This window comes from Chelonia mydas, chromosome 8 (assembly GCF_015237465.2).
Source record: "Chelonia mydas isolate rCheMyd1 chromosome 8, rCheMyd1.pri.v2, whole genome shotgun sequence".
Lineage (NCBI taxonomy): Eukaryota > Metazoa > Chordata > Testudines > Cheloniidae > Chelonia > Chelonia mydas.
In genome coordinates, this window is record NC_057854.1 from 1,978,463 (window position 1) to 1,992,036 (window position 13,574).

Here is a 13,574-nt window from a genome sequence, read left to right on the forward strand (position 1 = left end):
TAAACATGATTAGTAATGCGAACACGTGGGGGGAAGGGAAATGAGTCGCAAGGGAGCACGTCAGTCACTCATCCAGAGGTTCGGGGCTATGACAGGAGTGGGTGGGGGAGGCCCCGTGGTCTGCAATGTGCGATCGCGGTGGTCCCTTCGGGCCTCGGAATCGGAGTCTGTCTACGAGACCACAGCGTGTAAGGCCGGTAACATGCACTCGGTGGCCCCCTTACTGGAGTTTATTATTCAATTTTGCAACATTATAGCAACTCCCTTTCTGCTTTGATACAAACCAGGGGTTCTCAAACAGGGGGTCGTGAGGCTATTAGGTGGGGGGGTCTCGAGCTGTCCGCCTCCACCCCCAAACCCCACTTCGCCGCCAGCATTTATACTAGTGTTAAATATTTTAAAAGTGTTTGTAATGTATGGGGGCGGGGGGAGGGAGTCGCACTCGGAGGCTTGTTGTGTGAGAGGGGTCACCAGTACAAAAGTTTGAGAACCACTGATATAAACCATAGGCCCCCACTCCGTGGGTGCTCTGGGGCTGGATGCTGAGCACCCACCCGCAGCCCCACTATCAGCTCCTCCCCCCAGCGCCTGCCACCCGCGGTTTCACAGTGCGCAGGAGGCTCTTAGGTGGGGGGAGCGAGGATGCAGCACGCTAGGGGGAGGGGGTGGAACTGGGCGGGAAGAGGTGGGGTGGGGGTGGGGCCTTGGGGGAGGAGGTGGAGTGGGGCCAGGCCTAGGGCAGGGCCAGGGGTCAGCACCTCTCGCACATTGTAAAGTCAGCACCTGTGATATAAACTGTTACTAAAACTGTAGTTTCCCCCCTGCCTCGGGCTTGTGGGGGGTTAACTCTAGCCCATAGACCTTGGGCCGGGCTCTTTGCTTAACCAATGCCTGTGTCTTACAATGGCACTCGGGCGGGGAGGCTGTGAGTTGTGTGTGCCTCGCACCGTTTTGCCCGCCTGGGAGCGTGAAGCCAATGAAAACATCCGTCGGTGAGTGTGTGTGACAGAGGCGGTGATGTGAATTTTGACCCGCATGAGTGTGAGTGACACGTTAGCAACCTGCCATCTCAATGCGCCCGAGTCAACTAAAGAGCATGCAGACAAATGAACCCCCCCACCCCTCGCGTGAGGGTGACAACATCCTGCATGACCTGACACCTGCTCACCTCTCTGTCCTTTCTCCGCTTTCCACTCTCTTGCCGCGCAGCTGATGCATGCAACGTAGAATCCATCTCATCTGGTTTATAATCTGGGACTTCCAAACTCCCCTCCTGGCCTTTCTTACTCCATTGCTTGGCATAGCAACAGTCCAGCCACCTCCCTTCATGGGCTAGGCTGCTGTCTCCCTCCTTCTAGCATTAAAATGAAGCAATTTTCAGTAGAAGACCCAGTAACTTGACATTCTCCATATTTCCAGTTTATCAGTAATTCAATGCAATATAAAATGTGGTTTCTGGAGCGTCTGTACCCTTCCTTCGCCCCAGGCTATGGGAACAGGTAGTCCTGTCATGTCAGAATGGACACAAGGAGCCATGCCAGTGGGGGAAATGAGGAATCGGTGTCTGCTCAGGACTCTGCTGCCAGCGTCCCGCAGGCTCCTCGGGAAAGCCCTATACCATGCTCTGCCACATTGCTTGGCAGCACCACACCAAGTCTACAAGGGAGAGGTGGGCTGTGGGTTATGCCATGGCTCCTGGTTGGCTAACCGGGGTGTAGCTTCCTTGGGGAAGAGCAGAGACATGAGCATGGCAGGGAACTCTCTCCAACGGTGAATCATTTTGAATCTGTGACTCTGAATCACAAACAGGAGTTGCCAGGGCTGCCCTCCCCATCTGCCCCTCCGAGGGTGCCCCTGCTGGCCTCTGCTGTGCCACGGGTTCTGAGGGAGGCAGGCCATCCGGGTCAGTACTTGCCCATTTGGCCTGCGAGAGGCTCAGAGAAGATCCCTCGCAGGTCAGATGCTCCCAGACAAATTAGGGAGCTAGGAATTTCCACACCGGCTCAGAGCAGCCAGCAGCCAGTTCCAGATGCTGCTGGGAAAGGTGAAAAAAACATCATTCAGCTGCCAAGACTTGGTTGGTCCTCTGGTCTAGTCCTCCACTCAGCCCATGCAGGATTGTTTCCTAGGGCACATTTCTTAATGTTTTGCTCAATCCAGCCATGCTCCATCACATGATAAACTCTGATCCGGGAGGGTTGTGAGGAACTGAGGTGCCCATACGCCATGGGGCTGGGTGACCTAGAAGGACAGAACACATGCTGTAGTTTCCTTCAAGAACACGAGTGTCTTAATGCAAATATTCCCTTTGTTTACCTCCTCCTGTCCTCATTTAATGTCTTGTTTCATAGACATTATCACAACACACAACACACTCAACAAACATCACGTGTGACTGACACCATGGTAATTTACCAGTCCTAGCCCGTTCCACTTTGATGACATTTTTATAGGCTTTGGCAAAGTTTCCTCTGCCACTGTCCAGCATCTCTGCACATGTTTAAAAGGCATCTGCACTGGCATAGGAGTAATAATTACATTTCAAAAGACTTAACCAAACCCAGGTTTTTTTAGCTGCACCGAAACCAGACACATTTCAAACCTGTCTTGGATTTTTTCAGGGATGTTTGTGTTACGGGGCAGTCTTCACTTCAGCCCCTGCCCCCAAGTCCCATTGCGGGGCACCATGGACTGACCTATCTTTGAGCAGCTCTTTGGTTTATTGTATGAGGACCTGGCTGGTGCTAAGGAAGCAAAAAAACCTCCTGTTCTCGCACAGATAGTCACACTAACGACTTAGTGCTGATCTTATCTGTACGTGCACACCATTGCCTGGTAGTTCAAAGGTGACTTAGCAGTTCACACGTGACATATTTAATTGTGACCTACTCTATGGTAAATATTCTGCCCTTGTTTTAGGAGTACTGGGATCTGAGGTTTGGATCCAGCCCAGCTCTGGTTTCAGTGGCAGGTTTATACATTGTGAAATCCTTTCCCCTGTCCTTGTAATTCTCGGAGGGCTGTCAGAGCCGTTAGCCATGGCAGCGCTGTATGAGCCACTCTCCATTCTTAGTTGAACTGACCTGAAGACGATAGCTCTTCTTTGCTGATGTGATTCTTCTAGCCGCTTGCATCCAAAGGCACCATGTGACAATACAGGTGCCAGGAACCACAAGACGGTAGATCTCACCCAGCTCTGTCTTTATGCAGGAAGCCCCATTGTCCTCAATGGAACTGTCTGTCTGGGATGGGCAAATGAAACCAATACGTAACATTTCTTGTCTCAAAGGACTTGTTATCCCCTTTTTACAGATGGGCAAACTACATGTATGTGTTGTCTCTCAGGTTGCACAGAAAGTAAGTGGAAAGAGCTGGGCTAGGAGCCCAGGTCATCTGATTCTCCAGCAGGTGCCTTCCTGCTGACACCAAAGGTAGGACTGGGGCCAGGATGTATTCTCGGGTTTTAGGAGACCTGAAAAACAACTTATAGCCCCAGTTTAACAGCTGAAGGAGGAGCATCAGCATGTCTGATCTGGGACTCCGCAAACAGCCATGAAATCATATCACTTTATGCTGCCTCTCTCCACCCCAGCTGAACAAATGTAGTCTTGACTTCAAAAATAGAAAGGGTGCACCAAATAACTGGTTTCACACCCACTCCATTCTCCTGGTGTGAGTCATTTCCTACATGTCCCTTAAGAGCCAGCCTGCTGCACTGCAAAACCCCACTGCAGGGACTCAGGAAGGGCCCCGTAGCAGGACAATTATCAGCCTCCCTCCTGAGTCACTGCTTTGAAAGTTCTCCCTTTGTGAGACTCCTGTGATTACTGGAGAAAGGGAGATTACCATTGGTGGAGCCATTTAGAAGCCGTAGTTTGTGACTTGCATACTTAACCCAGTTCTCTGGGTTTGATGTGGATAGGGCAGCATTCCTAACGCCTGGGACGGAGTCTCATAAACAACAGCTGGTTCCTAGGGCCAATGATTACTTGGGAAAGGAGAGGGAGAAAGTTTTCATAATGCAGGTGGGGAATGTGAACGTGCCCGTGCGTATATAAAGAGATGGAGAGGCAGGTACATGAGCACTCTCTGTGGGTTTCTTGCTGAGAGAGCATCTCCTGAGCAGGCTGTTGGCCTTGCACAGAACAGCCATGAAAACAACAGGTTTCTTTGTGCTACTCGGCCTGTCTCTTTTCTTCTTCTTCTCTGGTGAGTAACTCTTCCTGCAGCTTGTACATAGTGCTGTCCTACATCTCTTTCCCTAGGGAGCCTTGATTACTGGATGTCAGGGGCAGCAGCAGCAGGGGGTGAGATAAAACTGAAAGGGAGCAAATAATGCAGCACCGATTGCTGCTAAGATTGGGCTGAGTTTTTAGATGAATGTGCTTGGAACTGCATCTCTGCCTTTCCAGTGTTCCCAGCCAGTGACTGCTGCAGCCCAGGTGTTTGCCCTCAGGAATGGCAGTGATGACGGATATTTTAAGTGATTGTTACAGGATGTTTGTAGAAAGCACATTTGCAAGTGTGACGTTTGGCACCAGCAATCTGAGAACTGTGCTCCAGTGTTGCCAACTCTTGTGAGTTTATCATGAGTCTTGATATAGCTGGTGTTTTTCTTAAAGCCCCAGTTCCTGGAAGCATGTGATTAGGACAGAATCTCAGCGTTCATTCAAAAATGTCTCGTCCTCGAGAGTGTGAAGAAAAGCTTGAAAACAGGAGCCGAGGGTCCCCCGGAGATGCAAAGAACCGAAGGCAAATTAAAACCCCTACGTGTATTTATTCATTTTTTAAAAAAATCTCATGATTTTCAAGCCAATCCCATGATTTTATTGAGCCTGGCTCACGGTTATTGAACATCTGGAGTTGGTCTCCGCACGGATACCCAGGGACTCGCGTGTCCCGTTCAAACAGCTCCAGGTCAGCGTGTTGCGTGCTTGCCAGAGAGAATCCACAGGCCGACAACTGTTTGCCGTTGTTTTTCAGTGAGCTAGTTACAATAGCAAACGCTCTTGAGAAAAATCACAGGCTGTGTGTGGACGACGAGCGGGGAAAGGCACGGAATAACTGATCGATTATGGCTTATTCACCCAGCTCAAAGTGAGACTTAATTAGGGCAGAGATCCACCAGGGCTCTGAAGCTGTCTGCTCCAGAGGAGGAGGACACCAGAAGGCCCTGTGGTCTTATATAAGCCAAACAGGCACCTGAGGGCACAGCTGACAAGTCTCGTCACGCTTCATCTGTGACATTTTACGCCAAGTATTTGTTGAGCTGATTTCCAAAAGATTTGCACATAAACTGCAGCTTATGGTCAACACAGCCTGTGATGTTCAGTGACCAGTCGGGGCTTAAGCTGCTCTCCAGAGCTCTGCTTTATTCTGTGTCCAGCTGGCCAGGCATAACAACAAGGCTGCCACAATGCCCTGCCCAGTCTCTGGGAAGCTCAGCCCTTAGAGCACATGCCCCAGTACCACACAGCCTGCCCGAAGAAGTAGCAGTGATAAAACGTGGAGATGCATAGAAATTGCTAGCACAGGTTGGATGAGGTGGATGGGTGATTGGGGCTTCGGAGGGGACTGGGCTAGGATGTCTGGGGGGTGCTGGGTGGGTGGGGGAGAAGGAGGGATGGACGTTTAGGGGGCAGTTGTGTGGGGAGGGGAGGCAGAGTGGCTGCCTGGCTGGTGCCTGCAGAGCAGGTGCACCAGTGGCTCCTGGCAGCCGGGAGTGACTGGCTGGAGGTCGAAGGCTCCAGCCAAGAGGCCTGTGCCATGCAGGGGTGTCATGAGATGCTGGGTCCTTGGCAGCCCTGAGAGGAGGGGTGTTAGGGCAGTGCCTGTGTCATGCCAGCACAACGGTGTTCCAGGACTTCTGATTGCCAAGACGCCATCTCTCCTTCTGTAGTGAAGAGCTGGGTCTAGGGGTGGGGGGGTCTCCCTGGGGCCAGGAGGACCCCCCCAGAGTCCAGACCCGGCTCAGCTGCCGTCTCTCCTTCCGGAGCAGAGAGCCGCCGTATCTCCTGCTCACACTGGGCACCTTCCAGCCAGGCTGAGCTTGCACCGGGACCTGCTCCTCCAGGTACAGAAAACCCCTGAGTGGGGCTGGGTAAGGCCTACACTGCATAGCCCGTCCCAGAGAAGCACCCCACAGCCAAGTTCTCCGGGGCCAGCAGCCAGGAGCAGCCCAGTGCTGCCGCCCCACCAGAGCCACTCAGCTCCCTGCGAGGGAATGGGGACCCTCCAGATGCCCCTCACAGAGCCCATCTGCCCTCTCTCCAGGCACCCTCCCTTCCCCCTCCTCTGGCTGACCACGACTCCCTAAGCCCTCTCCCCACCAATTACAGACCCGACACTTAAAATGCCCCCTGCCCTCTCCCTACACAACACCGCCTTGCTCTCTCCAGTGTCCTCCCCCTGCCTAATGCCAGCCCCGCTTGGCATCCTCCCTGCTCCCCCAGGTACCCCTCCCACCCCTACGGCTCTCACCTCTGCCTTCCCCAGTGTTGCCAATGTAGTGATTCTGTCACAAGATCTAGCCAAAGTCGCCCGATTTCATTACAAGTGGCAGTTCTGTGATGTGTCGCAGCAAAGCTGGAAAAAGCTCAAGCAGACCAAAAAGTCACCAGCGCTAACGACAAAATCGCTAACCTGGCAACAGCGGGGAGGCGGCAGCGAGCAGCGATGGAGGCCCTGCCTCGTGGGATGCAAAGCTGGAGCCTCCCTTAGTCCGAACCCTTCTTTAATATGGGTTCAAGCACCATGTTAGAGTGCATGATCTAGGCCCCCAGGATCCTACATTCACCTATACCCCGGCTGTGAGGTTCCTCCTTAAAGCCATTGCAATGTCCCCCAGCCGGAGAGAAGGACTCAGCTCGAGAGCTTGACTGCAGGCTGTCTGGGGGTGAGGAAACAGAAAGGGGATTGATTGTCTGTTGAGGCTGACGGAAACAGACAGCTGCTATGATTCTTCCTGGCTGGCTCAGGAAGAATCTAAGCACAGCTCGTCCTGCTCAGTATCCCTGCATGGGGTCTCCTTGTGTCCTGATCTCGACGAAGCGGTCATGGGATGAACCACTGGCCACAGGACTGACCAGGAGTCTAACATTGACCACCAGGACTGGCTAATTTTCCTAAGCTGATGCCGCCCCCCCACCCCCCTCTTCCAGGGACCTTGTCTCTGCTCCATGTGCTCTGAAGCCACAGACAACACCAGCCATCTTCAGTTATTCAGACCTGCTGCAACCTAAAATGCTCACATAGCTTAAAATATATTTTTTCACTTCCCTTTGAACCCTTTGCCTGCTGAGCGCTGCTGCAATCACAGTATTGCCACGGGGGTTAGCAAGCACCCCAAGGAGTTTGCTGAATGTACCCATGATGCAATGCAACGGCTGAGTGGCTGTGATAAGTCACTTCGTATTTTTGGTCAATTAATGAAATCCTGTACAACGATTCCGATCATTGATTTACTAGCCCTCCCCTCCCACTACACGCAGCCTGTACTGCAGGAGATCACATTCAGGAAAATACTGTCATTTTCAAGATTTTCGTAAATGAACTCAACTTTCACTCAGCTTCCCTCAGATAGTTGGTGGCTTTGTAAAATCTTGTCTATCTGTGGTTTTGTTCCAGATGTGGCCAGTGAAGACGGGGACCAGGTTAGTGCAGCTGTTTCTGCTTGTTACTTTGCACTTCCCCCCCAATCCCAGAGAAATGGCTTTGTAAGGAACAGCTCAGGCCTTGGAAAACCCTAAAAAACAACGGGAACCGATGGGTGCTTCCAGGGTCCCCCAGTGCTCGTGGCAATGTAGCCTTGTATATGTGACACAATTACATAGCTGGGCTGTGGGACACAGGCAGACCCACAAGGTGGACTGTCCATGTGATGAGACCTGAGCGGGCTCAGACACCACAGTGTCAGCAGAATGTATTCCAGAGCAGGGTCTCGCTGCTCCTTTTCCTTCTAGCTCCACAGCCCAGTCTTCTCACAGGAGAGAGACGCTGCAAATAGGTACTACGCAGGCTATTTATTTCCCAATAGCAGAGTCAATTACTGGAACGTGACCAAAGCCAAACCAGCTGTACAATGTGCTTAGAATCCATATCGACTCACTAGCACGCTGGAGACATTTACAAACTCTAATTCGCTTGTCCATCCGGTGGGAAGGGACCGAGAGTTACGTTAGACCGATGCGGGTCTTAACCTTTCCTAATAAATGGAAGCTGCCGGACTGGAGCTTGTTCACCCAGTTTCTGAGTGCCTAGGAAAGGTCGGTGCGCTCAGCTGGGACAGTCTGGCTCCGATCCGCAGGGAGCTAGCTGCACTGGAGGCTGGTTGGTTTTAAGAGTGTTGGTATCTATTCGCTTCTGACATGACTGGGCCAACCTGTTTGGGAAACCAGAATTTCCTCTTGATAAGTAGGTGGTTACAACCCTGCGGAGATGCTCCTTCTGATGCCACCTCCATTGGCCGCGGAAGGATTTCTCTCTCCAGGGAGCAGGCAATGCCCTTGCTGCTGTTTTAACTCCCCTCAGTAGAAAGACGAGAGTAAGTGAGTCAATTGATTATCAGTGCCATGGAAGAAAAAGAAGCCGGGGGGGGAGAAAGGAATTTTAACGGGTTTTATTATTACTTTTGCAGCTTGACTGCAAGGAGTTCATGGACGACGGCATGTACTGCACAAGGGAGTCCAACCCGCACTGTGGCTCGAATGGCATGACATACGGCAACAAATGTGCCTTCTGCAAGGCTGTCAAGTAAGTGGACACAAGTCACTAAAACGAGTAGAGCTGCTCTGGCTTCCTGATTTTCTTCCCGGGAGGGAGGCCCTCTCTCCATTTTGCTTCTGCTTCTATGGACCAGTCTATAATTCTGGCCCAGTGAGAGGTTTTCTCAATGAAGCGCCTCACCCAGAACGGACCCGGATGAATCCAAATTCGCTGGAGGGCGTTTCCGCTCCCTGAACGAAATCCACCCATGCAGGGAGTTGGCCCACAGCCTGTGCCCCCAGGTCAGTCCCTCCTGAGCCGCCTTTTGTGAACTGCCTTGGTGCACAGCCTCTTCTTAAGGTCAGGCTTGACAAAGCCCTGGCTGGGATGATTTAGTTGGGGATTGGTCCTGCTTTGAGCAGGGGGTTGGACTAGATGACCTCCTGAGGTCCCTTCCAACCCTGATATTCTATGATTCTATGATTCTGTGATTCTGCCGCACCTCCGTGAGGGGTGAACTGCATCTCTGAAAACTTCAGGAGAGGTGTCCACAGGGTTCCCAGGGCAGTGGGAGCCACCTGCCCCATGGCAAACATGTTAACTCAAAGTTTGAATGGGCTCAGACTGACTGTCTTTGTGGAACAAGGTCTAAAACCCCAAAGGAAAAGCCAGAGGCCCCTCCCATCCAGACCACTCTGCCTCAGGCAAGAAGTTAAAAAAGGGGCTTGAACCTTCCTCTGACACATCAGGAACTGGCCAGTGTCTGGGACAGACAAGCTGGGCTGTTCCCAGGCACCAGGTCCTGTCCTGTGTCTGCGGCACTGAGTTGAACATCTCTTATCCCCAGCAGTGCCTGAGTCTGTTTTGCTCCTTTTGTAGGAGAAGTCATGGAAGTATTCGACTGCAGCATCTTGGAAAGTGCTGAATCCTCCTCACTGCTGAGTGCTGAAAGCTTCCCTTTTGCTTTCACGCCAGCCATGGCAGATCCCTGCTCACAGCCATGGTCTCCACGTGCCCCCTCCCCAGGAGCTGCTGGTGACGACAGTGTCTCCACTTGGCTTGCCCAATAAAGTGAACTCAGCAGAATTTGTTGATTGTTTCCTTTGTCCGTAACAAACAGAGAAGGGCTGAAGTGAGACAATGCCTGAGGACAGAAAAGGAGGACTTGGGGCACCTTAGAGACGAGCAAATTTATTTGAGCATGAGCTTTCGTGAGCTGCAGCTCGGTTCATCGGATGCATGCAGTGAGCTGTAGCTATCGAAAGCTCATGCTCAAATAAATTGGTTAGTCTCTAAGGTGCCACAAGTCCTCGTGTTCTTTTTGCGGATACAGACTGACATGGTTGCTACTCTGAAACCTGAGGATAGAGTGTGTAATACTGAGTTACTACAGAAAATTCTTTCCTGGGTATCTGTCTGGTGAATCTTGCCCACATGCTCAGGGTTCAGCTGATCGCCATATTTGGGGTCGGGAAGGAATTTTCCTCCAGGGCAGATTGGAAGAGGCCCTGGAGGTTTTTCGCCTTCCTCTGTAGCATGGGGCACGGGTCACCTGCTGGAGGATTCTCTGCACCTTGAAGTCTTTAAACCACGATTTGAGGACTTCAATAGCTCAGACACAGCTGAGAGATACAATGAGATACAATGGTAATGAGAGAGAGAGAGAGAGACCCTGGCTCAATTCCCTCCACTGCTTGATGAGCAAAAGGGATTTGAACCAGGGCTCCCCACGTCTCAGGGGCATTTCCTAACTACAGAGTCAGTCTCTCTCTCTGGCCCAATCCATAGTTAGCACACAGTGGAGCAACTTTAACAGGAGAGACTGAGACAGCCTCACCCCATAGTCCGGAGGCTAAGGGCCTCGTCTCAAAGGTGGCAACCCCCTGTTCAAACCCCTCGACTCATCTGGAAGATGGGGCAATTCAGCATGGTTCTCCCACATGCCCGGCGAGTACCCTCACTCCTGGGCTAGTGGTTATGAGGCAGGTCCCCTTTGCCCCAACGGTTTTGTGTGGCGTTAGGCATGCTGAGCCATGCCCCACAAGTCAGCCAGGCCTCCCCCTGGCTCGGGCATGAGATAGGGGGACAGGCGCCTGTCTGAGGCTGCAGGATGTGCCCAGGTGCGGAAACGTAGGTGCCTAGGGAAATTGAGGTGCCAAGTGAGTGTAGGCACCTGTAAGAGTAGGCGGCAGCTGAGTAGGGGGTGTGGACTACGGTGGGGCCTAAATCTGGGCGTTAATTGCCTATGGGTGAGATCCTCCTGGGAATTTCAGTGGGAGTTGGGTGTCTTAATGCCTTTGAGGATCTGGGACCAAAAGCCTTGTAGGGAGAGAGGGCGAAGCTCCCCTCCCCCAGGCAGTGCAGACAGGTGCATGGGGCTGTTACACTCAGCTGGGCAGGATCCAGCACCTGAGGAGTTGACTGTGGGGGGAGGGGGACTCAGAAAGAGGGTCTAACCTTATTAAAGGAGGAAGCTGCTGAGCCCCCTTCCTTTCCCTTCCCTTCCCAGGAAGAACAACTCAGCTGGGGCATAGCCCAAGAAGGAGGGCTGTGAAACCCTGAATCAAACAGGGGAGTTCTTGTGGGCGGGGGAGCTGGTTAATCAGAATAAGCTAGCCCCCAAAAGAGGGGAACTATTGTTCTTAAAGACTCTGGGTGTAAGTGGATTATTTTTGGAACTGAGGGTACCTGCAGGGCTGTCCCATGCCATGAGGGGCTGCTCTGGGACAGCACCCATTTGCAGCTGCAAGAAGCGCTTGGTGCAGCTTTGGGTTGTATATGCAACTCATTAGGCCAGGGACAGGGAGCGGACAGCCTCTGGGCAAGATTAGGAACCTCTTTACTACGAAGAGGTAAGCAAACTGGAGGGAGGTAGGGATGTGTGCGCTGCTGTTCCTTTCAATCTGTAGTGGGAAGGCAGGCGGGAGGGGGCTAGGGTTGGTTCTGGGCAGAAACTCACTAGGGAAGCAGAAGGAGCGTGTGGCTGCCAGGATAATCCCTTTACTCACAGTGCCTTGCTCAGTGTTAAAAGAAAGTGACTCTGGCAGCGATCGTTTTCCACTGTCACACCACATCTGGGGCTTATAAAAATGCCTCTGATGAGTGCAGAGACTATACCAAGGATCCTCTGGGGAGGCCCTGGACTTCTCCACACCCCACCACCCCCAGCTTTCCAGGCTGAACTCTCACTGCCCTGTGTATTTTCCAGCACCAATCTCTGTTTGCCCGGTACTGCTGCTTCCTCTCCTTGTTTGTGTGCAGCAGATGGGGAAAGAGACACTTGCCTCAGTCCCTGCCCACCTCGCAGCAGAACACACACACCTGGGGGGCGGGAGGGAGGTTTGGGGCAGCCCTGGTTAAACGCCAGGTAGCACATCCCGGGGCTGGCAGCTTCTCAGTGTAACTTTCAAGGTGGGTTTGAGCCCCTAATTCAGACACGCATCCAAACCTTTGGGCCATTTAGCTGGACGCAATCTGACCTCTGACTATTTGGATACTTGTCCATAACACTCCTGGGTTCTCCTGACGATATTCCTTCTGGTCGGGCATCGCTGTTACAATTCAGAACAAAGGTGACTTTTTTTTGCCCATACACTTAGCACATCGAATGGCAGCTTGTTTTATGGCAAATCCCATCTGCTCTGAGATTTGTATAGACATTGCCGTTTCACGCAGTCTTAGGAAGCATCCAGGCAGCGACTGCCGTGATCCTGATATGTCAAGCAAAGCCAGCAATCCCAGACGTGAGCAGATTGGAGGTATTTTGTCCCAGACGCTGTTTAAACTTGCCAGATTTTTCCAACATACTGTACCTTCGTACATTTACCAACTCCTCCGAAAATATGATTAACCCTTTATATGCCTCTGGATAGATAGATAGACAGCCAGCCAAGGCGCACTTATGGGGATCCTAAATTCACATGCTGTATGCTCTGTCATACCACTGACGTTAACACGTCTCCTAATGAGATCCATTCCCAGAAAGATCACTGCATCCCCCCCGAGCATACCTTTCAGGCCGGAATATCCAGCTGCACCAGGCAGAGAACATTGTTCTAGGGCACTTTGGAATTTGATAATTATTCTGTATTTGGCTCTTGTTAGTGCAATTTTTAAAAGCCAAAATGAATCTGAGTGTGGCAACAAATTTAAATGAACATTATGCATGCCACGCTTGTCAGAGCAGAAGGAAGAAATTATGGGATGGCTTTCCCATAGGGGTGCAGTTACTAAAGTAAAGCAGGGAACACAGTTGAGCCCACGATTTTTGTGGACACTCATTATTAGGGTCTCCAAAATGGTTGCCCACTCTAACTAGGGCTTACTTAATAACGGAGAGTTCAGGCAGCTTCCCCTTGTGTGCTGCTGCTGTGCTCAAACTTTTACTTTCCTGTAAGTAAGTTTGAGAACATGAAAAAACAATAATAACAGCGAATAAGCACGAGCTTTCCAATCCTAGCTCAATGTTCGGCAACTTGAATTAACATTCTTCATGTTTGGATGGACTCCCTACCCCTGAAGCTTTTTGGCTGCTCTGTAGAGTGAATGCAATGCAGTTTGCACAGCTAGGTAAGCCTGCCTCTGGCCAGATCCATGGCAGGCATCCAGCGGGAGTTAATAGGCAATCTTGCAGGGTCTGTGATTGTACCAGAATCCCACAGGTGACATGAGGTGATCGTAAGAATGGGTTACCCTATGTGGTTGATCCTACCACTTAACACTTCCCCTGTTTAATTAGCAGGGTTTATCCTCATTATGGGCCAAACTGATTCCTGGTGTGAGTGCAGCATGGAAGACACACCTGCTTACCCCAGGGCTCAATTAACATCACAAGGGTGGGATGAACAGTGAAAATCTACAGCACTAAAAGA

General features: G+C 51.6%; 1 protein-coding gene across 2 annotated transcripts; it reads left to right on the forward strand.

The window, feature by feature from the left end:
* Window positions 1-3,821: 3,821 nt before the first annotated feature.
* LOC114020660 (serine protease inhibitor Kazal-type 6) lies at window positions 3,822-9,789 on the forward strand. Of its 2 annotated transcripts, XM_037907821.2 has the most exons (5): window positions 3,822-4,209; window positions 5,999-6,073; window positions 7,627-7,652; window positions 8,636-8,751; window positions 9,583-9,789. In XM_037907821.2, exons 1-5 carry the CDS (start codon window positions 4,152-4,154, stop codon window positions 9,626-9,628), a joined length of 321 nt encoding a protein of 106 aa, XP_037763749.1. In that variant the 5' UTR covers window positions 3,822-4,151; the 3' UTR covers window positions 9,629-9,789. The 2 variants fall into 2 exon arrangements, with proteins under 2 accessions (XP_037763749.1, XP_037763750.1); XM_037907822.2 differs by lacking the exon at window positions 5,999-6,073 and having other exon boundaries at window positions 3,862-4,209.
* Window positions 9,790-13,574: the final 3,785 nt, after the last annotated feature.

Bases quoted from the DNA above. Each gene is read 5' to 3' on its own strand.
- LOC114020660 (XM_037907821.2), top strand. From the start codon at position 4,152: ATGAAAACAACAGGTTTCTTTGTGCTACTCGGCCTGTCTCTTTTCTTC. The intron at 4,210-5,998 runs GTGAGTAACTCT...CTTCCGGAGCAG, and splicing joins TCTTTTCTTCTTCTTCTCTG to AGAGCCGCCGTATCTCCTGC. The intron at 8,752-9,582 runs GTAAGTGGACAC...CTCCTTTTGTAG, and splicing joins GCCTTCTGCAAGGCTGTCAA to GAGAAGTCATGGAAGTATTC.